Source organism: Puma concolor, chromosome A2 (genome assembly GCF_028749965.1).
Source record: "Puma concolor isolate L17-30 chromosome A2, mPumCon1.1.hap2, whole genome shotgun sequence".
Taxonomy (NCBI): Eukaryota; Metazoa; Chordata; class Mammalia; order Carnivora; family Felidae; genus Puma; species Puma concolor.
In genome coordinates, this window is record NC_141668.1 from 18,877,332 (window position 1) to 18,901,260 (window position 23,929).

The following is a 23,929-nucleotide window of genomic DNA, read 5'->3' on the forward strand; positions in this document are numbered from 1 at the left end:
AATGGCTTTCCTGGTCTCTTTTTTTTCCTTTTTGTCTATTTATAGTCCTAAATCTATTATATTTGTTCTTATACCTGACATAGTATTAAATTGAAGGGTGTGTTTACAGTGTAACTACTTTCTAGGTACTTGATAAGTTTATATTTTGAAATTCATGTCTTGTTTCACACCCAGATTCCAGCCATTAAGCATGTATTTTATATATGTATCAGTATTCCAAATATTGAAATCATTTTTAAAGGGACTGTTAACAAATCTAGTCACCCATAACTAGACCATGACTGACTTTTCCACAGGGGAAGAAGAGGTGAAGGTTTCGACCATGCCACTGTCAGCCTCTTCCCATTCATTACAACAAGGACAGCAGCCTACAAGTCTCCACACTACTGTGGCCTGACAACAGAACTGAGAGGAGAGGATTAGACTCTGGGGTGCTTGCATGGGCAACCGGATTTTTGCATGATTCCTTTCTGATTTCGCATTTAATGTATACACCCAAAAGAGCCAATATAAACGTTCCTCATGCCTACAACTAGTGTGTTACCTCATAGTTGCTAAAGTATTTCTTCTTTAGGCCTTTAACACTATTTATTAGCATAATAATTTTGGCATTGTTTCTCATGAGTGATACTATTTTTAACTCACACAAATAAACTTGTAGTACTAATTAAGATCCCAGATGAGATTAGCTAGAATTGTTCTTATTTTGGCTCTATTATTGAAATTATGCAAAGATAATGGTAGTTCCTTGTTTTCTGATTTGTGAAAAAAATGGTAATATCCTAATATACTCATGAAAAATTTGAAAATTTAAGAAGATAATGTCTATTGCATTTCTTTGAATACTTGAGAAGAAAGAATACATACAACACAAAACTGGTGGTGTCGCTTAATGCTCAGAAGGATGTTGTCAGCATTTATTTTTAGTTGTATGGATTTATATCCTATATGAATGCATTACGTGTTTAGAAACTGTTTTTGTTGTCTCTCATTTGCACATTTGCACTTTCTTTCTGAATGGTTGTTAATTATATACAGAAGGTTAAAAGATAATTATTATAGACTAAATGCAATATCTCTTTTCTAATGCACTGCCTAGTACACCAGGAAATGCCTCAGAAACAGAATTTCAACTTACAGTCGATTTATCAGAAACTTGAATTTGGGGTAAACATTGTATGTAAGAAGCAACCATAGTAGTGTGACGTTTTTGTGGAACAACTAACTGGTAGTTCTGTGAGATACCTGTTTGAAACTTCGTTGTTTAATAATTGAAATGTGATAATAAAGCTCTGTTACAAGTACCTGGCCAGAATGAGACTAAGGTGGAGGAGAAGAGATTGAGGAGCCTCTAAAATTAGGCCATGTGACTTGTCCTAGGAAATTTTAGTCTCAGAGTATAGTGGCATACTCTGTTAGGACATAATGTGAAGTGATGTTTTCGGATAATGCACACTTTTTTGACCTAGTTTGAAAGCTGACAATGAAGGAAAATAAACAATTAAATTCTGAGCGGTGAACAGAAACTGATTCAGAAAACATGACCGTATTCTGCCTACATGAAGCATCTGGAAAGAAAGGGGAAAGTCCGCTCTCCTTTTTGACATTTTCAGAAAACAATTGTGATAAAAGCTATGCCTTTATTTTTTGAAAAGTATTAAAAGAGTAACATGAATACCAAAAAAGGAAGCCTAAGTATTTAAAATAATAATAATTTTAAAACATGTTATTAGGAAGTGATACTTAATATCATGTTGGAGTTTTCAAGGGTACCTCTTCATATAAAGTCTGATTATTTTCTGTTAGGCATAATAAGCAAATTAGATGGTTTTGTCCTCAGGTATAGCAGGTAAACTAAAATCTGTTTTTAGTTAACCTTCGCTTTGGTTAACTGAGCGTGTAGGAACAGCTAACTATCTAGCCATTTAAATTTTTTTTTTTTTAATTCTGCATAAATGACAATCTGTAATTTCTATTCAGAAGTGATTTTAGGGCAGCATTACAAGAAATATAGAAAATGTAAATAAAATATTGTAGCCTTCTTAGAAGCCTTTTATCATGAGTTAATCATGGTTCCATTTTGCTCTAAGAGGTCAAGACATCCACTTACTGTCTCCTGTGATGTCAAGGTTTCTAGGCTTTGTTAACAAACTTGGGCTTCCTGTAATGAAACTTACTAGTACCTAGCTTTCTCCAGCCCTCAGTGCAAGCCTTTCAGTGCCTGGATCTTCTTACAAAGACAAATGGTTCGCTCCCATTTACTTTTACTTCTCTGTGTTGAGAGAGAGATAACACGTGTTAAACAATGCTTCTTTCCTGTGGTCACTTTCTCTCTCCTTTCTCCTTCCTAGCCAGGTCCAAAAAAGTGTCAGGTGGTTTGTCTAGACTTGCTAGGACCCAGAACTCTCTCCGGTTTGCTTCTGTATCCTCTACACTTTGACACACACCATACATCAGGAAAATGCTTCTTGGGCATTTAGGCTTCAGCTTACATATTTTCACATTGAATAGCTGAAGATTATCCTTTAACTTTGTGATTTCAGGACCTTGTAAACCTAGAATAATAAGCCTCACCGTTTTGCTTATTTAATATTCCATATAGTATGTTTCTTTTTTTAAATGAAGTCTTGAAATCAAGTTGTAATGAATTCTGTTAAAGCACGAAGAAATGACAACACAGGAGAAAGTACTGCTTGACATAGCAAGTAAATTGATGAAACCAAATAAATGATGGTAAAGAATGAAAAATTCTAAAAAGCTTCAGATTAATTTTTATTAAATTCCTGCATAATTGTTGTGTCACGCACAAGGGAAGCTTTTTACGCTTTTACATCCTAACTTTTAAAAAATTACTAGTCTGTTTCTTAATTCAGGAGTTTTTAAAGCCAGAGTTCAGAACCCTTTGAATGTACTAGCAAAGTTAGGAATTTGTATGTGTGTACAGCTGTCCACTTTTTTCTGGAGGGAAAATCCATAGTTACAGATTTATAAAGGGTTTGGTGACACTTCCTCCCACCCCACCCCCCCCAAAGAAAAGTTAAGAACTGCTAACTTGAAATGGTTTTAGTGCCACTGCAAGAAATAGAGACCTGGAGTGAGTGATTTAAGTCATGATGAATGTCAAGTGCCTCTTTTTATTTTCTTAAAGATTCCATTAGAAAATACTTTCTGATTAATACTTTTCCTTTTCATTCTGCTGTTGCATTTTGTTTTTCCAGGTGGTGTTTTATATATTCTCCTCGTATTTCAACAGAGTATTAATCAAATATCTGAGTGCCTATTCTGTGTAGTGACCTGAATTAGGTCTTGAGGGATACAAGGTTGAATGAAGCACAGATCCTATCGTCAAGGATAACAGTCTAGTGACAGTTTTATTTCAAATGGTTTCTATAGGGTCCGCTCTTAATATAACAATGAGAACAGCCATAGCAGCCAAGACTCATTTTATTATTCATTGCTCTGACAGTGGCAACAAAGGGTATTAAATATTGATAGCTGAAATTTTTAAATAGACAATAATTTGGAAGGAGTGAAAAAAATCTTACTAGGGAAGACATACATTCGTGATTCTAATTTAAGTATCTTAGTCATATATGTTATGCTCATGTCTCTAACTCTTAGTGTCCTGGGTGTTAAGTAGAGCTTTCTATATATATGTTCTTTTAAAGAAAACACTTGAATGCATTGTGGCTGTGCCCATTTTTACTGGCATGGCTCCTATTTGTACTGTGTTCCAAGCACCTTCAGGATTGCCAGAGCTCTCTTTTGCTGTGATACAGGTCCATAGGGAGCTACTCCCACAGAGGCATTGCCTCAGAAAGCCAAGAAAAAGGAATGAATTGCAGGTGCATAGAAATCTTAAAATGAAGACCACTCTGTTATATGTGCATACATTAAAAACTGGGGGATGTTTTATCTCGTTGAGTTACAAGGTTTTAAATTTTTTTATTTGATCTTGAAGTTTCCCCAAATTTGCTTAATTGGCTTTAAGAGATGGATACCATACAGTTGAAAGCACAATAACTTTTTTGAACGATTATCTTATCAAGAGGTGATAGCCCAAAGCAATGATACCTGTGTCTTTTTCTATAAAATATGGTCCGAAACCAGTTACCCAGTGTCAAGTCCTCTGCCCTTAGTGCTGTGTCTTGCTTCACTCAGCCTTTGTATCTGAATGAGTACCTACTACATTGTCTCCTTGTGCTGAGTAAATGGCAGTAATATATGCAGGTATTTACACATGAAATGTTTAGTGAACTAACCAAACACCATGCTGATACAAAAGGAGAAATGGGAATTAAAGAAGTTAATGTAAGCTGGCTCAGGGAAAGCCTTCACTAAAAAAGTATGGGGCTTTTTGATTTTGAAGGATGGCTGAAATGTAGATAATGGAAGGGGGAAATACAATAATGGGAACAGATGAACAAAGAACCAGGGACAGAGATTGGAGTGGTCCCTAGGGGTTAGGAGAGAAGGACAGTAGGGAGATGGACTCGTCTGAAGTGTACAGGTCATACGGAGAGGTGGAGTAAGTGCTCAGAGCCTTGAAAACGAGGAAGAATAGTCAATTCAGATGTGGATATGGTCAATAGTAGAGAACTATAGGTTCTTTGGTAAAGATGGAACTTGATTGTAGCATTTTAAGAATATTAATTTGGTAACGTGTTTGCTTGGAATGAAGAAAATGTTCTAGTATGTTATTGCTGGCCAGTGCAAATAAGATGGCCTGGATTAGAACAGTAATAGTATAAGAATGGAGAAGAAATTATGAATTAGAAGCCAGAAAACATGAAATCTAAGAAAAGTCCTTCAGGTTTGTCTTTAAAATGTACCTTTCATAAAGGTACAGATGGAAGCCAGATTCCTAGGATTCATGAGGAAGTGTCAAGGATATGGATACAGAAATTATTGATAACTTACTTAAGACATTTGGTAACTAAGGGAAGGAGAAAAATAAGATGTTTATTAGATGGGTGGTAGGTATTAGAATGCATTGCTTGCAGATAAGGTGGATAAATATTCCAAAGCAAAACATAAAGGGCCAATTGAGAGGAAGACTTGGACAGTGCTAAGGAGAAGGTAGGCCAATCCATTAGGATTACGGATTTTGGTAGTGCTGGGAAGAGAGAAGTTCCTGAGATGAGGTTAGGTTATAGGTTTAGCTTCAGAGAGGAGGGCCTTGTTCTCTGTAAGAACAAGCAAAAAATCTAGCAGAGAGTATGCAAGATTAGAGAAAATGAGAATAGAGGAAAGGACTCAGATCAGTAATTATTGAATGCGTGGTGTGCGAGAATGGGAGTGAAGAGCAGATACGGGATTCTGTAAAGAAAGGCGGTCAAATAAATCTGTAAGAATAAGCCTAGAAGTGCATCAAAGAGAAATTCGAGAATTGCTGAGTAAAGATAAGGATCAAATTTAAAACTTGTAGAGTTCAAATAGGTATGGTCTTGTATGTTTCTCTGGTTGTGCACAAAGCATCAAGGATAGACAAAGCAAATATTGAAAGTTTGGTTAAAAGAAGAAGAAAGGGATACAAAGATTCAAGAAGACAGCATTGAGGGTGCCTGGCTGGCTCAGTCGGTAAAATGCAACTCTTGACCTCGGTGTCATGAGTTGAAGCCCCACATTGGGCCTACAGCCTACTTAAAGATTGTAGATAGATAGACAGACAGACAGACAGACAGACAGACAGATAGATAGATAGATAGATAGATAGATAGATAATAAAAGTTTAAAAAGAAAAGAAGACATCATTGAAACACCTAATCTTGTGGTCAAGAAGAAAAGAACCATTGGTGTGAGGGTGTTGAAGGGAGTTCAGTGACTTTAGATTTTGGTGAGGATAAAGAACAGGCATAGTGTTGTTAAGGGACTGACAGATTAGGAGACTGTGGTCAGTATGATGACCATTCAGTATTGAGCGGTGAGTGCGAACCAAGGAAAGGGTGGTAGATAAATGTCTAACATTCCCCCTTTGGAAAGGTGGCTGGCTTTCACAACCCCTGTGATCTCTTATCTACTCACTTTTCTTCCAGTCATTTCTTGAGAGTAAGAATGCAGACTGCATGAGAGAGAACTGAGAAAGCGTGATACCACTTGGTGAATCCTGGGTCAGGTTTTTGTAAGTCAGTGACCCGAAGGAAAACGTCCACAATGGAATAAACGTTTCTTCCTCAGCACAGCAGGGTGTGGAAGCAGAATGTAGGGGAAGGCTTGGGAAGAGCCAGGGATGAGACCGGACAGGTATAGGTGAGCCCAGTGAGTGTGAGGGATAGTAGACCTGTTTCATGCTGTGGAAGATTTAGAGGCAGTGGGTGTGGCATGTGATGAGGCAGAGTTGAAGAGCCCATGTTACAAGTGTAAGCTAGTTTCTCCCAAGTGCAAAACTGAAAAGAACCAGCTTTCCACTTACATAGGGAAGGTTTCTCTTCTTACTTGGTGGTACTGGGTCATTCTGCTTTATATAGCAGATTGGAATTAAGTACTATATTTTTGAAGAGTAGCAAAGAAATTCAGAACTTTATCATAGAAGATTATTAAAAGCATTTTGACAGTTTGCCCCTCAAGAGAATATGCTATGTGAATAGATATAAACCTGCAAGTTACTGAACTAATCTACTTTTAAGGTTTGTACACTTAGATGTGACCTTTAGGAAAAATTGCTGAAGATAATAATGAAATAGGGATGGAGATAGAGATAAATGACATTTTTCCCTCATTTAATTAATAGCAAATACGCCTAGCTTGGAAGCACTCTTAATTTATTGACATTAAAATATTTTTCATTAAGTCATCACTGGACTTGTTTCATGTATGTCAGCTGAAATATCAACTATGACATGTAAAAGTGGTAATACCTGAAAGGGCAGATCATTGCTCAGAAATACTGTTTGTGAAACTGTGCTGATGGATCGAGAAGCCACTGCTGCTTAGATCTTCTTTCTGCCCTGTGATTTGCTGCCACGAATATTATTCTTAGCAACCATATATTGCTGGATATACCAGGCTTTAATGCCAGTGGAGCTTTTCCCAAAGAATTATCCTGAGAGTTCAGTTCATAAGGGGAATCTGTTCTGTTCCATAGTGTTTTAGAGCATCTACCCTGGGTTCGAGTTCCACAGAAATCTAGTCTGTAACTGCTAGTTACCTAGAACTGAAGACAGGCCCAAGCAATCTAAGCTACTTGAGAATTGAACTGAAGTACCTGGAAGTTCCACGAAACAGCTGGAAATAGCTGTACTGAAAGAACCAGTCCATTCTCTCCAGGTTCCTTCAGACCATACTTCCTAAGGCAGCCATTGACTTTACTTTGTTCTTAGTCCACTTGACATTTTATGATTATTCGAAGGGTTCCTGGAAGCTTTAACTGACCCAGGAAAGCACCGTGCTTAGAACAGTGGTTTTGCTCCAGCTCGTGTTTGGTACCCAGGCCCACTGTTGTGCTCTTTTAAAAAAGCAACACGACAAAAGCTTCCCCCCCCCCATAAAATTTATAAAGCCTTTAGAGCACCCAGTACCTTTTTTTGTTCTGTTGAGGTGAAACTCACATAACATACAATGAACTGCTTTAAAGTGTACAATTCAGTGGTCCAGTACTGTTCTTTATCTCCGTGTTAAAATAGCAAAATAACGCACTCCAGCTGTGAGAATTTTGACCATTCCTTGTGGGGCTGTGTGCATCTCATCTAGTAGACTTGGTGTTTTACCCTATAGGCCGAAAAGCAAATATTAAACCTTCAAATACTCCATAACTCTTCACAACAGTATTACCTAAGCTGTGCGTAGAGCAACTTTCATAGACTGCCCTTTCAAAAGGGGGAAGAAGGCAAGGAGCTGGTAGGTAAAAGTGCTTTAGTGTACATGTTTTCCTGAGTAGGTAAAAAGGTTTGAAGCACCTGTCTGAATAGTTTTCAAATGGCAATAATAATCTCTGTGTCTTTGTGACATTTGATTAGTGTTATGTAAGAAAAGGTTTGCTTAGCAAAGGTATACTATAAGTGTAGCTCTCTCTATGGATGTGAGCTTGAAAGTGTGTGTGTGTGTGTGTGTGTGTGTGTGTGTGTGTAGGTTTATACTTAGTAATTTTCATTTCAATCCACTTGGTGAATGTAGCAGAGGAAAAAGTCTCAGGCCATTTTTCTGCTACATTTCGTATTTATTCCTGCTATGTTCTGATTAATTCATGTGTTTGGGATAAATGATGCATGTATAGTCTGTTTCTAAATTTATTTTTAAAGAAATACCCTATTTAAATGTAGTGAGGTTACAGTGTGGGTGCCCATCTCACCTTTGGCCATATTTTATATGAACAAATATTTTCATAGCTTTTTCTAATCAGATTTCACTCTCACTACTAAGCATACCCATCCCATGTCACACTCTTTGGGAAAACCTAAGGAAAGGATAGTAAGAAAACTTTGTATTAGAATAAATTTCAGAGCTTTGAAGTCTGTGACATAGTCTTTAACAATCTGCCTTTTAAAGACTAAGTAATAATGATAATAATAAACAAGGCTCAGAAGGATTGTGATTTGCCCATAATCACTTTCTAAAAACAATTTAAAGTTCTCTTAGCCCTCACCATCTGAATTTGCTTCCATACATGTAACTCAAGGAGAAAAAAAAAAACCTCAAGATTCAGAATATATCTCTTCTCTAAACTTTGTTGTGTCTTACAGTTTGATTATTTTAGTAGTACTCGCAAGTCAAGGGCTTTCAACTGTGAATGTCAGTGCAAATAATGAAGTCTTTCAAAGTGTCCATCTACTGACGACTGTTACCACAAATCCTGTAAGTTGTGGAAACCTGTATTAAATGTGACCCAGTGATCTTGGAGTAACTTCAGTGGGGGTGGTGGGGGGGGGGCATAACCTTGCAGGTACTCTCAATGTAGACTTAAATTAATTACCAATGTGAGAACTAAAATAAAGGGTAAAACAGAGGTGGAATTAAATTTACCTAGGATTTTCCTGCAGTGCCAAAGAGCATTTAAGGACCAGCATGCATGATCACTAGACTGGTGACATCTCTAATATGACAGAATGAAAAAAAAAAAAAAATCTTACAGTAATGGCACCAAGATGTACTACACTCACACTAAAGCTGTCATCTCAGACTCATCTTGAAGAACTATATGCTACACCATGTAAAATGATAGCATATCTGCTGATAATGTTTTCAATCAAGGAGGTTGTTGTTTTCAGCATAATGAAACAGAGGGAAAGCTCCACAAGGATTTAAAGATGATAATACCATCACCATCTCCAAGAAGAAATGCAGGAAAGCTGACTGCAATCAACTTTTGTAGCCTAGTGCGGTTTCCTTGTATGGTGAGATCTTATCCCGAGGACTGTGCTAACATTTACACTCTGTTACTGGTCTTGCATACTGAAATCATGTGTCTATGGAGCAGAATATAGTGATCTGGAACATTACTGGGATGTTTTTAAACATTGTTATTTTATATGTTGGCCCTTGTAAGAAGACCTACACCCTGGAGCTGTTATTTTTTTCTTTATTACATCTATACATTGAGTATCCAGCTAAAGGTAAAAGAGGCCCAGGGTTATAACTTCATCAAACCAAATAGGAAGTTTTCTTACTGGCCTTAAGCAGAATGTTGGGCTACGTACCATTGTTCCACTTATGTTAAAACATAGGTTTTAATTAAAACTTAAAAATACGGATTACTGGTAGATATGCCCTAGCAGGCATCCTTCCAACCCCCAGCTTAGGGTAAGCTTTACTACCAGGTATGTTTCCTTTTACTTCCAAGCCATTAATATTCATTACCTAATGTAACTGTGGTCTTTCCCAGACCTGGATAGGTATAACATATCTTGAATTTTAGTGTAGTCAATACTGTTATGTGTAAACTCCAAAGACCTCACCTATATGTTAAATGAGAGTTGATTGGAATGAAGCCTATTACTAAAATAAGCAAAGGTCTCATAATTTCCAAATACATACATCCATTCCTGCAACCTTTATTTCATAACACACTTCCAGGTTTTAATTCTTGACCACCATGAGTCTTCATCCAATACCTTGTGTTCATTTCACTGTCCAGGTTTTTTCTTTCTTTGGCCAAACAAGAAAATCCTCTCTCTGTGTAACTTTTCGCAGTTAGAGAGGGAGTTCTCAGCTCGATCTTCATGTGTACTCCCTGTATGATTTCCCCACAGGATCCCTGACAGGCCTCAACTTTCCCTTTTCAAAGGAGAAAGCTGTCTCCCTCTCAGGCTGCTGAGTGTTTATTCAGAGTCTCTGTGATCAGTTACCTCCTAGTTACCTCCCCGGTAACCAGTCTATCACCTTTCAGCTCATTTCCAAACTGGCATTTAGTTTTAAGTGATCATATATCATTTTTCTTTTCTTTCTCTCTTAAAAACAGCACATTTGAACAGAAAGCATAGTCTGAGTTTTGGAATAGACTAACAACCATTGTACTGTTAAATGTTGAATTGATAGAAGATTTTTGATGTTGTCAGACCATATTATCCACTTTCCCCAACTTCTGAGTGATTCTAGCTCTTTTAAAAATCATTTAATACTTCTAGACTTTATGACTACGATTCCGTGTTTTACAAATATGTGTAATTTTTAATTAAATTTTTTTCCACTAAGATGTTAGTTCTAGTTCAGTATAAGGTTTCAGGATATGGTGAAATAAGAATTGTTTCTGATTTGAATTTGAAACTGTATTCATCTGATCTTCTTTGCTTCCTGCCTTCTTCACCGTAGGGCTCAACATTGAGAGTTGGTCTGTCAAGACCATCTTTCGCAATCTTTTTCAAATCCAACTAGAATAAATCATAGCTAAGGATGAACACTTAAATAAGTGTATATTTTAAGTGATTTTTAAACTAAGGCCCCTTAGTGGACTGGTGGTGAGCATTTGAGTCATTTAATTCATCATGGTGTTTTGAATTATTAATCTCTACAGGAGTATTATCTTTTGTAGATCCGGAAAGGATGTGTTCTTATTAAGACTAATTCTTTTTAAATTGAGACATCATTTGAGAATTGGAAACACAGAAGTTTTTAGTTTTCCCTAGTATGTGAATAAGTGGTAAAGAGGAGGAAACAGCAAAATAGTCTTTCTTTATATTAGACATTTTGTATAGCTAAAATCACTAAATTTTAAAATATACATGCTTGGTTTGGAAATCAAACATTTATTTGTAAAAGAGTCCCAAACTTTAACAAACATCTCTTTGCTTGTAAATAGTACAATGAGGAAGAACTCTTAAAGATGTGTGCTTGCTTGATCTGTTGGGTTGGAAATGTTTATCACCATAATCATCACCATGACTATACCCATATCTGTTTCATTTAGTTTTAGTATAAACTAATGAGAAAGCTATTTCATTTCCTGAATTTTTTTTCCTGGAAATTAAAAAATAAAGTAAATTATTGTTTTAATGCCTGACATGATACTTTCTAATCGAAGCATGAAGTCATAGCTGGGTTATGAAGAATTTGTCAATTAAAATCATGTTTCAGAAAATGGATAATTTTAGTCTTTTTTGGGGAATTTTTCTGACTTTGATTTAAATCCATAAGATAGGAGCCGTCTTTCAGAAAGAGATGAGACTGATCTTCATTGTCAAAATAAAAGTAAGCTGTGTAATTAATTGGACAAAAAACTGGGTTTGGTGTTTTTAATAACTTTTAGAAAATTTAGAAATCTTTTAATTTAGAAAATTATGAATATAAGAGATCTTAGAAATTTCAGTAGATGCATAACCATATGGGGATTGCCTGCATAATAGGTAGCAAAATACTTTGGTTATGAATGCAAACTGAAGAGGAACTCCTACCCCCATAAAAATGTGTTATTGGCGCTGAACAATCAAAAGCTATCACTGACTTTGTTCAGAATGGCCAACCTCTAGTGGACCACTAAAGAAAACAAACAAGCAGAACAGCATCACCTTTAGGAAAGAAAATGATACAGAGTAGACATTCAGAAAATGTTGAACGAAAGCTAATGGTTGAGAGAGTGATATTGGTGTCTGATGACTTCTAGAGGCCTGCAAAACCTGGGTGTGCTTTGTGTTACATGGGGACTTTTAGAAGATTAACTGAGATTCAATTGCACATGAGTTATAACTTACCTCTTGGTTGTGCTGTGCTATTCTTCAGTGTTGATTTCCCTCACCACTCCACGATCAGACCTCTCCTTCTGTCTTCTTTATCTCGGAACTGTCGTCTTTGTCTTTCAACTCTGGAAACCTCAGCTCCTGACATTTACTTGTTTCCTCACTACCACTCCCCCAAAACACACTCTCACAGTTTTTTAAATGCCACCTAATAACCTAATAACTTTCCTTACTTCCAATTTTTCATTTGTGAAATGTGTCTGTGTGTGTGTGTGTGTGTGTGTATAAGTTGTACATCTTCCTCCTTACAAAAGGCACATATATACAATTCAGAATGTCTCTACAAAATATTTTTTTTCCCCCAGAACTCTTCATGAGTAAATGATGAGCCGTTTGGGGAGCTCAATACTTTCTTAAATAGAGAGCTCTTTTAAGGGCAACCTCTGACACGTATTTTGACTGGACAATGAATGCCTTTCTTAAAACATAAAGCTCACACTTCAATAATCCAGATGTGATCAGATAACAGATCTATTTTTGTCATTAAAACTACTTTTGTTACCCATATTTACATAATCCTTAACAGTTTACAAAGTCCTTTTATAAAAATACTCTGTGGAGTGGGTATTACCTCCCTTTTGTAAGTGAAGAAACTGAGGTTCAGAGTGGTTATCACTTGCGATTTGCCTGTCATATGATTGCTAATTTAGACATTGTACATCTATTTACATGGTCTTAATGTTACCATTTTAGAAAATCCATTACCCATTTGTCATATCAAATATGAGCCTATTGAGTAAAACCACTAGATCTTTTTTCATACGTATGACTTGTTAGTTAGAGCTCTTTCATCCTGTACTTTCCTAATGCATTTGTAAAAATCTGGACGTACAGACCTATTAAATTTTGTGTTTAGATTTGGTGTAGTTAGAGTATACTCTTTGTGTATCACCATCTTACAAGTTTGTCTAATGAAGGAACTATGATTGTAAAGAGATAAATGTTATTGGTAACATTATTAATAACATTTGTGTGAAGAATTTGATGATTTTTAATTGAATAGTTGTTTTATTACTGATTCTGCCATCTCTACAATTTGCTTTCATTTGCATATTTAAATTAACTGTAGGTTTGGGTGAGCATGATAAAAAGCATGGAATCAAAGATAAGGGAAGCAGTATCACAGAAACATTATTTTTGAAAAATTCTATTCAAATTCCAGTTAACATACAATGTAATAATAGTTTCAGGTATACAGTATAGTGATTCAACAATCCATACATACATTTCCATACGTCACCCAGTGCTTATTCCAAGTTCAGTCCCTAATCCCCATCACCTATTTAACACCACCCCCCACCCCCACCTCTTTTCTGGTAACCGTCATTTTGTTCTCTATAGTTAAGAGTCTGTTTTCTTGGTTTGTCTCTCTTTTCTCTTTTTTTCCCTTTGTTCTTTTGTTTCTTAAATTCCACACGAGTGAAATCATATGGTATTTGTCTTTCTCTAAGTCGCTCAGATTAATATTCTCAAGCTGCATCCATGTCTTTGCAAATGCCAAGATTTCATCCAGCCATGTCTTTGCAAATGGCAAGATATCATTCTTTTTTATGGCTGAGTATTGTTCCATTGTGTGTGTGTGTGTGTGTGTGTGTGTGTGTGTGTGTGTGTGTGTGTGTACACGTGTACACAAACACACCACAACTTCTTCATCAATCTGTGGACACTGGGTTGGCTCCACATCTTGGCTATTGTATATAATGCTGCTATAAACATTGAGGTGCATGTGTCCCTTTGAATTAATATTTTTGTATTCTTGGGGTAAATACCCAGCAGTGCAATCGCTGGATCATAAGGTACTTCTCTTTTTAAATTTCTCAGGAACCTCAATGTTTTACTCCATAACAGTGGCTACACCAGTTTGCATTCCCACCAGCAGTGCAAAAGGGTTCCCCTTTCTCCACATCCTCGCCAACACCTGTTTTTTCTTGTGTTTTTTATTTTAGCCATTCTGACAAGTGTGAGATGATATCTCATTGTAGTTTTGATTTTTGCATTTCCCTGATGATGAGTCATGTTGAGCATCTTTTCATGCGGCTGTTGGCCATTTGTATGTCTTCTTTGGAAAAATGTCTGTTGATGTTTTCTGCCCATTTTTTAATTGGATTATTTGTTTTGTATGTGTGGAGTTTTATAAGTTCCTTATATATTTTAGATACTAACCCTTTATCAGATAGATATGTCATTTGCAAATATCTTCTCTCATTCCTTTTAGTTTTTTTTTGTTTTGTTGATTATTTCCTTCACTATGCAGAAGCTTTTTATTTTGATGTAGTTCCAATAGTTTATTTTTGCTTTTTTTCCCCTTGCTCAGGAGACATCCCCAGAAAGAAGTTGCTATAGCTGATGTCAAAAAAGCTATTACTGCCTGTGTTCTCTCCTAGGATTTGTATGGTTTTAGGTCTCACAGTCTTTAATCCATTTTGAACTTGTTTTTGTTTTGGTGTAAGAAAGTGGTCCAGTTTCATTCTTTTGCATGTTGCTGTCCAGTTTTCCCAACACCATTTGTTGAAGAGACCATCTTTTTCCCGTTGGATATTCTTTCAGTTTTGTCAAAGATTAATTGGCCATATAATTGTGGGCCCATTTCTGGGTTTTCTGTTCTGTTCCACTGGTCCATGTGCCTATTTTTGTGCCAGTACCATACTGTTTTGATTACTACAGCTTTGTATTATAACTTGAAAGTCCAGTATTGTGATGCCTCCAGCTTTGTTTTTTTCAAGATTGCTTTGGCTGTTTTAGGTCTTTTGTGGTTTCATAAAAATGTTAGTTTGTTTGTTCTGGCTCTGTGAAAAATGCTGATGGTATTTTGATAGAGATTGCATTGAATGCTTTGGGTGGTATACTTTAACAATATTTGTTCTTCCAGTCCATGAGCATGGAATGCCTTTCCATTTCTTTGTGTCATCTTTATTTTCTTTGATCAGCATTTTATAGTTTTCAGAGTACAGATCTTTCACCTTTTTGGTTAGGTTTATTCCTAGGTATCTTAACCGGTTTTGATGCAACTGTCAATGGAATAGCATCACAGAAACTTTTAGGCTGACACACAGTAGATTCTGTGAAAAGTCATCTAAACACTGCTGTTACCCAGTGCTACACTTCACATCTTGTCGCAAAAGATTACCATCAGAAGACTTACCAGCAACTGCTGAATTCAAGATACATAATACTTAGGATATCCTAGAAAGCCCATCCAGAGAATAAATTGTTTTGATATGATTGGATCTTTCTGGAAATGCATTTTGGCTCTCATCACTTTATTCCATTTGTTTTATGGAATTGATGTGTCAGTGGGACGGAGATACGGCTGGCTTTAAAGTCTTGAGTTTGGGCAGGCAGTAGAAGAAAGAGAGCATGGGACAAAGAAGGAGGACATTTCCAGTGGAAAACAATTGTCAGGATAAGCTGCCTCCACGACTACCTGTTCTGCTTCAAAATTAAAGTTTAACTTCCTGTGTATTTCAGTTGGAAGGGACCTAAGGTTCTAGCCAAAATGCTACATATTATTTTCCATGGAAAATGCCCCAAATGCAAGCTATAGAGGAGCAGTGCTTGTTAAACTGTTGATTTCTAAAGAAATCTTCCAGCTCCTAATCTGTTTCAGAATTTTCCCAAGAACTAATTATAAGCATGTAGCTTCTAGAATCTGCCGTCTTCTCCTTTTCAGGCACTTAACAGTGGTTTTGTGATCACATCTGTGAGGATTAATTCCCTGGAATAGAATTCATTTTGCACCTAAAGATTTTAAACTCATTTAAAGTGAGTGAATGTGTTTTTTTTGTTTTTTGTTTTTCTACTGTCTTTGCATCTTTACTAACTTACAGTTCTCTTCACATTGCTTAATCTGTCCTTTCTGGTTTGAGGATTGTGCTCTTTTTGTAAAGAAGATGGAAAAGAAGCAAAATAAGCTGGGACTGCATAGCTCTGCCTTCTCTTGGGCCTTAGCGTTGTGACATCAGGCTGAGCAGTGGCTTTTCCTACTTTTCTCCTGTTCCAAACTTAGCTTTTTCTTGCCTTCAGCATTTTCAACAAGCTTCAGATCATTACATATTCTGATTTTAGTCCTCAAGGATTATGACACTCTTATATACAGGTAGGTTTTTTACCTCCATCCATCTTTTCTAAGCTTTATTTTCAAACCTAATTCCATGTGATTCTCCCAGTGCAACAGCTGGTTCCTTTAGATTTCTCCTCAATTTCTTTCCCTTATTAGAATCATTTATTCTTGCATAATCAGAAAGTCATATTTTGGCATCTTCTGTGGCCTGTGAATCACTGCCTCCTATAACCATGGGACCACCCTGAGCCATCCTTTTTTTTTTTTTTCTTAAATACCTTTTTTGGAAAGCTGTCTTCTCCAAAAACCTGGAAGCAAATGTTCAGGGCTGTTCTGTTAGGAAACATTAAATACCTGTTGAGGTCCAGGTTCGGGAACTGTTCACTATATGCAAAGAGGGTTAAATCAAGCTCCCTTTCCTGGAGGAGCTCATAGTGAATTAGAAGAAAGCCAGTACATAAACAAGTAATTGCAATGTACTGTGGTGATCGCAGAAATAGCCAGGATGCCTGCCATCCAGGAACTCAAGTCTAGTTATTCTCTTTTCTTGTTTCTGTAAATCCTAAAATTACGTCACAGACTCTTAGGCTTGTGTTAACGTTCACAATAGCCAACTGGTTCTTTGATGGTCAGGAAGTCAGTTTTACTAGGATTATTTTCTTCTAGCAGATTCAGATCTCAGACGTGTTAGGGTAGTTTACACACCCCCATGTCTGTGTAGTTTTGTCATTTGTCTTGGTGAAACCATATTCTGATGATCACCATACCCTCTCCTGGATGATACGCCCTCTCAATCATCCTTGGGTCTCTTCACTGTGCTTCGTTCTTGGTGCTCAGTTTTGTGTTCACTTGACTGCTTTTCTTTACGCTTCCAATTTTCAGATTTTATAGATTTCTTATACTTGATTTCTGTCCCTCCCCATCCCTTAGCTCTGTTGCTTGTATGTCCTAGTTCACGTTCCATCTAATCCAGGCTGTAATGCTTCCAAGAATGTATTTATCTTTTGCATTAACTTTTAAGTGTATTTTTTTCTCATTCTCTATATAGCTTTCTATATAGACATCTTTCCGTAAGTATTTTTCCGTTTTTTAGAAACAGATTCTTCTCCCTTCGATCCTTCCTAAGACAAACATCTGGATTTTTTTTTGGTTCTCTTTAAATTTTTTTTTTTTTCAACGTTTATTTATTTTTTTGGGACAGAGAGAGACAGAGCATGAACGGGGGAGGGGCAGAGAGAGAGGGAGACACAGAATCAGAAACAGGCTCCAGGCTCTGAGCCATCAGCCCAGAGCCTGACGCGGGGCTCGAACTCACAGACGGTGAGATCGTGACCTGGCTGAAATCGGACGCTTAACCGACTGCGCCACCCAGGCGCCCCTGGTTCTCTTTAAATGATCCGATTCTGCCCTAAAACAGAGTTTCAGAACATTCTAGTAGAGAAAAAGTTACATACACATTGTGTAAAACACATCTACTTGTAGTTCAAAATGCTTCTACTGTATTTTAGATCAGCGGCTCCTGCTACTCTCTGTTCTGTATAAATGCCCAGTCCTCTTCACTAGCAGCTTCTCTTGCCCTGAGCTTTTCGGCTCACCACCGTTTATCCTGCACACAGAATGGCACAATAGTCCATTTTCTTCTTAATGCCCACAGGACTTTGTTCATACCAGAAGAGCATTTATTGTCATCCGAGCAACCCTTATTTAATCTTGGTGCATTGGATTTTAAAAAGTGCACATGCCAGTGCACACACATCTCAAGCACTATTGAAAACATGTCATCATAGTGGCTCCTTTCCCTCAGTTTACATGCACAGAAGCCTTTTGGCCCCCCAAACCTAGCTGATTCCTGCTTTCAGAAAGATTTGCATCTATTTGGAGAGAATGATTTGAGTCATAGCATTCTACAGATAGGAATTAAACCAGCTTTCTAGGGGAAAGTGATTTTTCAGCTCTTCTCAAGTTCGGTCTTTGATTGAGCAGATATCTTGAAGCACATCATGTTTCTAAGACACTGAGCAACGTGATGAAGCGTGTATAAAATGTGCCCTTACGGGCCTTGCAGTAGACTTGAGAGGTGTGAGTACACGTAAGGGTGAACAGCAGCCACATTGGTGTCACAGCACAGTTTGCTGCACAGTGAGTGTGATCCAGCCCACGAGTGCTGTTCTCGAATGATCTGAGCGGAAGAGAAAAGACTTAAACTTTTGGAAGATTGAGTAAAAATTAATTGAAGAGATCGGGAAAGCATTCTAGACCAGGAGAAAGGCACAAAGTAAAAGCAGAGTCCAGGAAGCCCAGGCCATCTTTAGCTGGCCCTCTCCTGTGTGTGTTATTTCTGCTTCCTTCTATTAGTAGTAATAAATTTTGGTTTTTGTATTATTACTGTTTTCAGGTTCTTTTGCCCTCAAGTTTTTTTCATTTGAGTTCTTAGAATTTTTTCACTTAGTTTAATCTCTACCTTCAAATCTATTAAATCCTTTAGTTTTTTGTGCCCCAGAAAATCCACTCTGCAGTACTGGTCTGCCTTGCTTTATAATAAGCATAATCCTAGAAATTTGAGTGGCAGTTCTTTTTGTTTAAGTAGAATAGTATTTTTTCATAAACCTGAAAGAATTTATTCAGAAAATAGTCATTTTCCCTGCAAATCTTAGTTAATAAATTGAAATGATTTCTGTGGCTCACCTAAAAAGTACAGCATGCCGATATGATAAAGCTCTCTTTCATGTTCTGGGAGGAGAAATTTTGTAGGCTCTTTAAAGTTTGGTTTAACACATAGGGCAAGCATAAGTCATTTATATTTGAGTTGCTTAGAGATATGTCGAAGCTGGGGAAAGTTTAGGCTTTCTTAAAATCATATACTGTTGGAGACGCATTCCAAAACTGACAGGAAATAATATATGTAACAGGGTGAGGTGGGAGGGCTATAGAGGGGGGTAGAGTGCCTGAGACGGAGTGACTGTGTGTGTCCTTCTAAAAATGCATGAACATTTGAGAATCCAACTGGCAAGGAGTAACCACAGTGGGAACTGGATTTCAAATGTACAATCGCTTGTACCAAGAAAGCTTTGTTTCACTAAGTAACCTAGCCACTGGAGGGAGCCTTTGGCTTTAAACTATAGCAGACAGCAGTAAAAGAAGATAAAAGCTTTTAGGAAAACAAGATCAGGTTGCCAGTTGAGGCTTTGAGGAATAACCAAAAGCATTTTTAAATAAAGCTGAAAAACTGAAGAGCAAAATAAACTGATGGGCATATTTGGGACACTCAGTGACTATTGCCCAGTTGGGGTGGGTTTGACCCACTGATAGAAGTTTAACTTGAAATTCAAGAGGTCTCTCGCCCTAGGGGTTGCAGGTAAGAATAGAGTAGCCTAAGGCCAAATATGCGGAGAGGCAGGCCTCCTAGAGGAGACGGTAAATCCTGACCTGGTGGTCCAGATTGTAGTAGAGGAAACAAATACTTGGGATGGCCTTTTGTTTTCAGGTTCCCTTGTGTGTTTTATCTCCTCATGTTGTCATTAGACACAGATCTTCTGTCTTCATGGTTAGCAGCAGGTACTGGTTTTCAAATGCAGTCTTACATGGCACCCTAATATGTGAAATAGATAAAAGCAAGATGGGGAGATGGGGGAGGACAGGTCGTCCTGGTCCCCTGTCCCCTCGACTTTCTCCACAGGGGCTCCTGAGATGGTTTTGCAGGCCGAAACCAATTTGGAAACCAGTCTTCGGGGTGAAGATTTTATGCAAACTTGAAAAACTCATTAGCTTGCCACCAGTGACAACTTACAAAGAGCAGATTTGCCCACAGTTTTGCTATCTGTAGCAAAGTTTTCAATTCATAATGATGAACACATTGCAGTGAAACTGAGGAACAGAAAGGAAAGAAACCCACTCAGCCACTATAATGCCGGGTGTTCTTGCCTAAGCTGTTAATCTTTTCCTGCTTTATGATTTTCTGTGAAAGATCTGATGTCAGAATACAGCTTAGTTTTATTTCATAATATACTCGACCCTCAAATAACACAGGGGTTAGAGGCACTGACCCCCCGTGCAGTTGAAAATCTGTCTATAATTTCAGACTCCCCCTCCCCAGACTCAGCTATTAATAGCCTCCTGTTGACCAGAAGCTTTACCAATAACACAGTCAATTAACACATATTTTGTTTGTTCTATGTATTATCTATTGCTTTCTTACAGTAAAGCAAGCTAGAGAAAATAAAATGTTATTAAGGAAATCCTAAGGAAGAGAAAATATATTTAATAGTGCTCTACTGAAAAAAAGTCCACATGTAAGTGAACCCGTGTGGGGCCAGGGTCAACCATGTAGCCATTGCTTATAAAACATGTCTCTTCTGTACATCCTAGTTAATAGTTGGACTAGTCTGGAGTTATGTAAAAATACCAAAGATGGTTTCGACCTGTTGTGGATGTTTCAGGCTCGGGGTGTCTGTGTAGTAACAAAAACAGCTCCACGCGTGCATGACTGCCCTTGTTCTTTCCCCCTAGACATTTCCATAAGTGTGCCTCACTGGCCTCTCTTTTTACTGAACTTGATAGCATTTAATGGTCACATACAACCCTGTGACATTTCTTCTGTTGCTCTTCCGGTGATGTTGAACTTTTCCCGTATTTGCATTGTCTCACTGTCTAGACTTTAAACTCCTTGAGAACAAGAGACAAGAGTTTTAAGTTGTTTGTTCTCCTTGCATACCGTACGCCGTCAGTAGATTGTTGCTTTGACTTTCGTCTTGGCAGTCTTAACACGTACATTTTATAATCTTTGTTGTTGCCCCAAACTGGATTTGTCAACTTGCTTCGTGTGCTGTGATCAACTTGTTACGGACTGGGTGTTAGGTAATCAGCAAGCTGGCTGAATTTTAAACATAATTTCTTCTTTCTGGTGTTCTGATCCACGGAAACATAGTATACTGATACTCCTCACATCATGGCATATGAGAATGTAGTATGTGGCATCTTGAAGGTACTTTAAATTGTATGTCTTTGAGTTCTATACTGAAAAATAAAACTACTGCAAACAATTTGACCTGCTTTCCTGCCCTCAAATTATTTAGTCCTGTAAATAGTGTTTTGTTGTACGTATTTGAAAATTATAATTAGTTTTTTTAATATTATAAAACATTTAAATGTCAGCCGTCCCTTAAAAATGTACAATTCTTCCCGGAGTAAATACTACAACTAATTAAATACAAGTCAGATAGTATCATTTCTAATATCAAATATGTTCACTAACTTGATTTTCATTGTACGTTCCATGTGGAAAGTTTAAGGTACTTTCCCATATCTCGACCTTGCAGTATTTTGGTGAGAAGTCTTATCAGTTCAGTCGACTGACTACACAGTCCCTCTGTGGAGATGCTGGGTGTTATCCCTACGTTCCCGGAGGAGACTGTTTGCACAGAGCCAGTTTCTGGCAAGTGAGGAGTCCTCTGCCTTGTCTTTTTGGAAAGTTTACTGTCTATTCAGTATTGAGTACTAATAAAAAATAGTTGTTAGGCAAGTAATAGATGGGCTTCAGATTGCTTTCCCTTCTCTCATTTTGTCCCTACAAGAAACCAGGGCAGATATTATTCCTACTTATGAAATAGAGTCCTGGGATATTAAGATACTTATATGCCCAAGGTTGTATTAATTACCATGTAGAGCTGATAAATACAATCAGTCCATCTGCAGTCTTCAGCCCAATATTGTTTTCCATTAGATCTACTGAGTTGTACATACTAAATTGCACCCCAGTGTGAAGTCCTGTATCAATAAACAGGAATGAAGTTGCATCAAGTTGAGTCCACTGGTCAAAGTTCTGGTACTATTTTAAAGGGAAATATGTATTGAGTGGGATTTTTTCAGAGCCCTAGAAACTAAGGAACCAACTTCCTTTGTGTCATTGGTTCTCAACCAGGGACCATTTTGTTCCCCTAGGAGTCATTTGGCAATATTTGGAGATACTTTTGGTTGGCAGAACTGGGATGTATGGGCTCCTAGCATCTGGTGGGTAGAGGCCAGAGATGCTGCTATACATCCTGTAATGCATAGAACGACCCCGCTTAACAATTATGTAGTCCAAAATGTCTGTGGTGTTGAGGTGAATAACCCCTGCTATTGTATATTGCAAAGAATGGATTACCAGAGGCCCTTGTTGCCAGAACCAATTGGAGTCCAAGGCAGGGAGGGAGCGGGTTGGGGAAGGAGGTGATTTCAAGTATGGCTGGACTGAGAGAGCTATTTTGATGAAGTTAGGCTTTAGTTAATTTCCCGTCCCTTGCCTGTTCTTTATGCCAACACTTGGCATAGCAACAGGGGAGAAAGCTGAAGAATATTTCTCTTCTAAGCTATTTGGGAGTCGGTGGTCCCATTCCAAGAGCTAAAGATGTCAGTCCGCTTCCCTGTGACACTTTGCAGCTTCACTGTTAACCAGTCGTGCATGCTGTCCAGGTCCTGAGATGCCTAGATACATGACTTTGTTTTTTGGCAGGATTGTAAGAATTATAAACTAGCTTATTTATTTCTCAAGGTATCTTGTAATCATAGTTCACCTGGGATGATATGAGTTTCTCACTGTTTCTATATCATGTGGCAAATGTGAGTTTCTTTGGCCAACAGAGAATTGACCCTTAAACAACTTGGGGTTAGGGGCACCAACCCCCTGCATGGTTAAAAATCCACGTGTAACTTTTGACTCCCCAAAACTTTACTAATAGCCTCCTGTTTACCAGGATGCTTTACCAATAACATAAACAGACAACACATATTTTGTATGTTATATGTATTATATACCGTATTCTTATAATAAACTAAGCTAAAGAAAATGTTATTAAGAAAATCCTAAGGAAAAGAAGAATACATTTATAGGACTGTACTGTATTTATCCGAAAAAAGAATTGCGTGTAAGTGGACCCATGCAGCTCAAATCTGTGTTGTTCAAGGGTCCGCTGTACTCTTGCCTGATTTCATTAGTCTAAAATCAGGGAAACATGTTTTTTAAAGTAGACTTTATTTTTTGGAGTATTTTAAGTTTACAGCAAAACTGAATGCAAAATGCAAAGTTCCTGCGGGTCCCCTGCCCGTGAACAAATGTCTTTTGACTGGATTGCAATACTAATTTTCAAATAAACTTTATATAAATGCAAATATTATTCTGTTAATGCCAAGTTAGGGGTTCCTTGGTTCCACTTCTCACTAAATGTAAAGCAAAAGTAAGGAGAAAAACGGTATTAACTGAGTCATGGGTATTTTCCTTTTCTCTATTCAGTGGAAAAGAGGGTCTCAAATCATCTCTACAGTCTTCTTAATTGACTTTAGCTACCTAGGTCAAGAGCATTAGTCTTCCTCGGAATTTTTCCACGTGGTTATACATCATCTTTTTATATCAGGGGATTTTATTTCCCTCCTAGGAAGCTTTCCTTGTTTAGAGTTCCGTTTCTGGTTAATTGAAAACCATTTTAAGTTATTCCGTCTGACGATTTGATCACTTTAAAGGTTAGAATGTGCCATAGTCAGCAAACCTTCCTGTACTGGAGAGTATTTTAGAACTTTGTTACTGTGAATTGCCTCATGCAGTTGGGAGTCAGGGTGAAAATGACTATTGCATTGTTGATTAGAAATCCCTCCCACCCCCAGCCTAGCTGCAAAGTCTACTCTGTTTATTCAGCCAAAATATTTCTCTATCCTGCTACTCATGGCCAGTGGA

General features: G+C 37.5%; 1 protein-coding gene across 6 annotated transcripts in view; it reads left to right on the forward strand.

Annotated features, from left to right (window-relative positions):
• CNOT4 (CCR4-NOT transcription complex subunit 4) overlaps positions 1-23,929 on the forward strand; it is a 148,331-nt gene that overhangs the window by 120,471 nt on the left and 3,931 nt on the right. For 2 of the 6 annotated variants that reach the window (XM_025929989.2, XM_025929990.2), the window contains exon 11: positions 297-11,651. The exons of the other annotated variants lie outside the window; for them this stretch is intronic. In XM_025929989.2, the coding sequence (XP_025785774.1) occupies positions 297-397 (101 nt within the window). In that variant the 3' untranslated portion in view covers positions 398-11,651. Of the gene's footprint in view, positions 1-296; positions 11,652-23,929 lie in introns of those variants that run through there. 6 annotated transcript variants of the gene reach the window in all.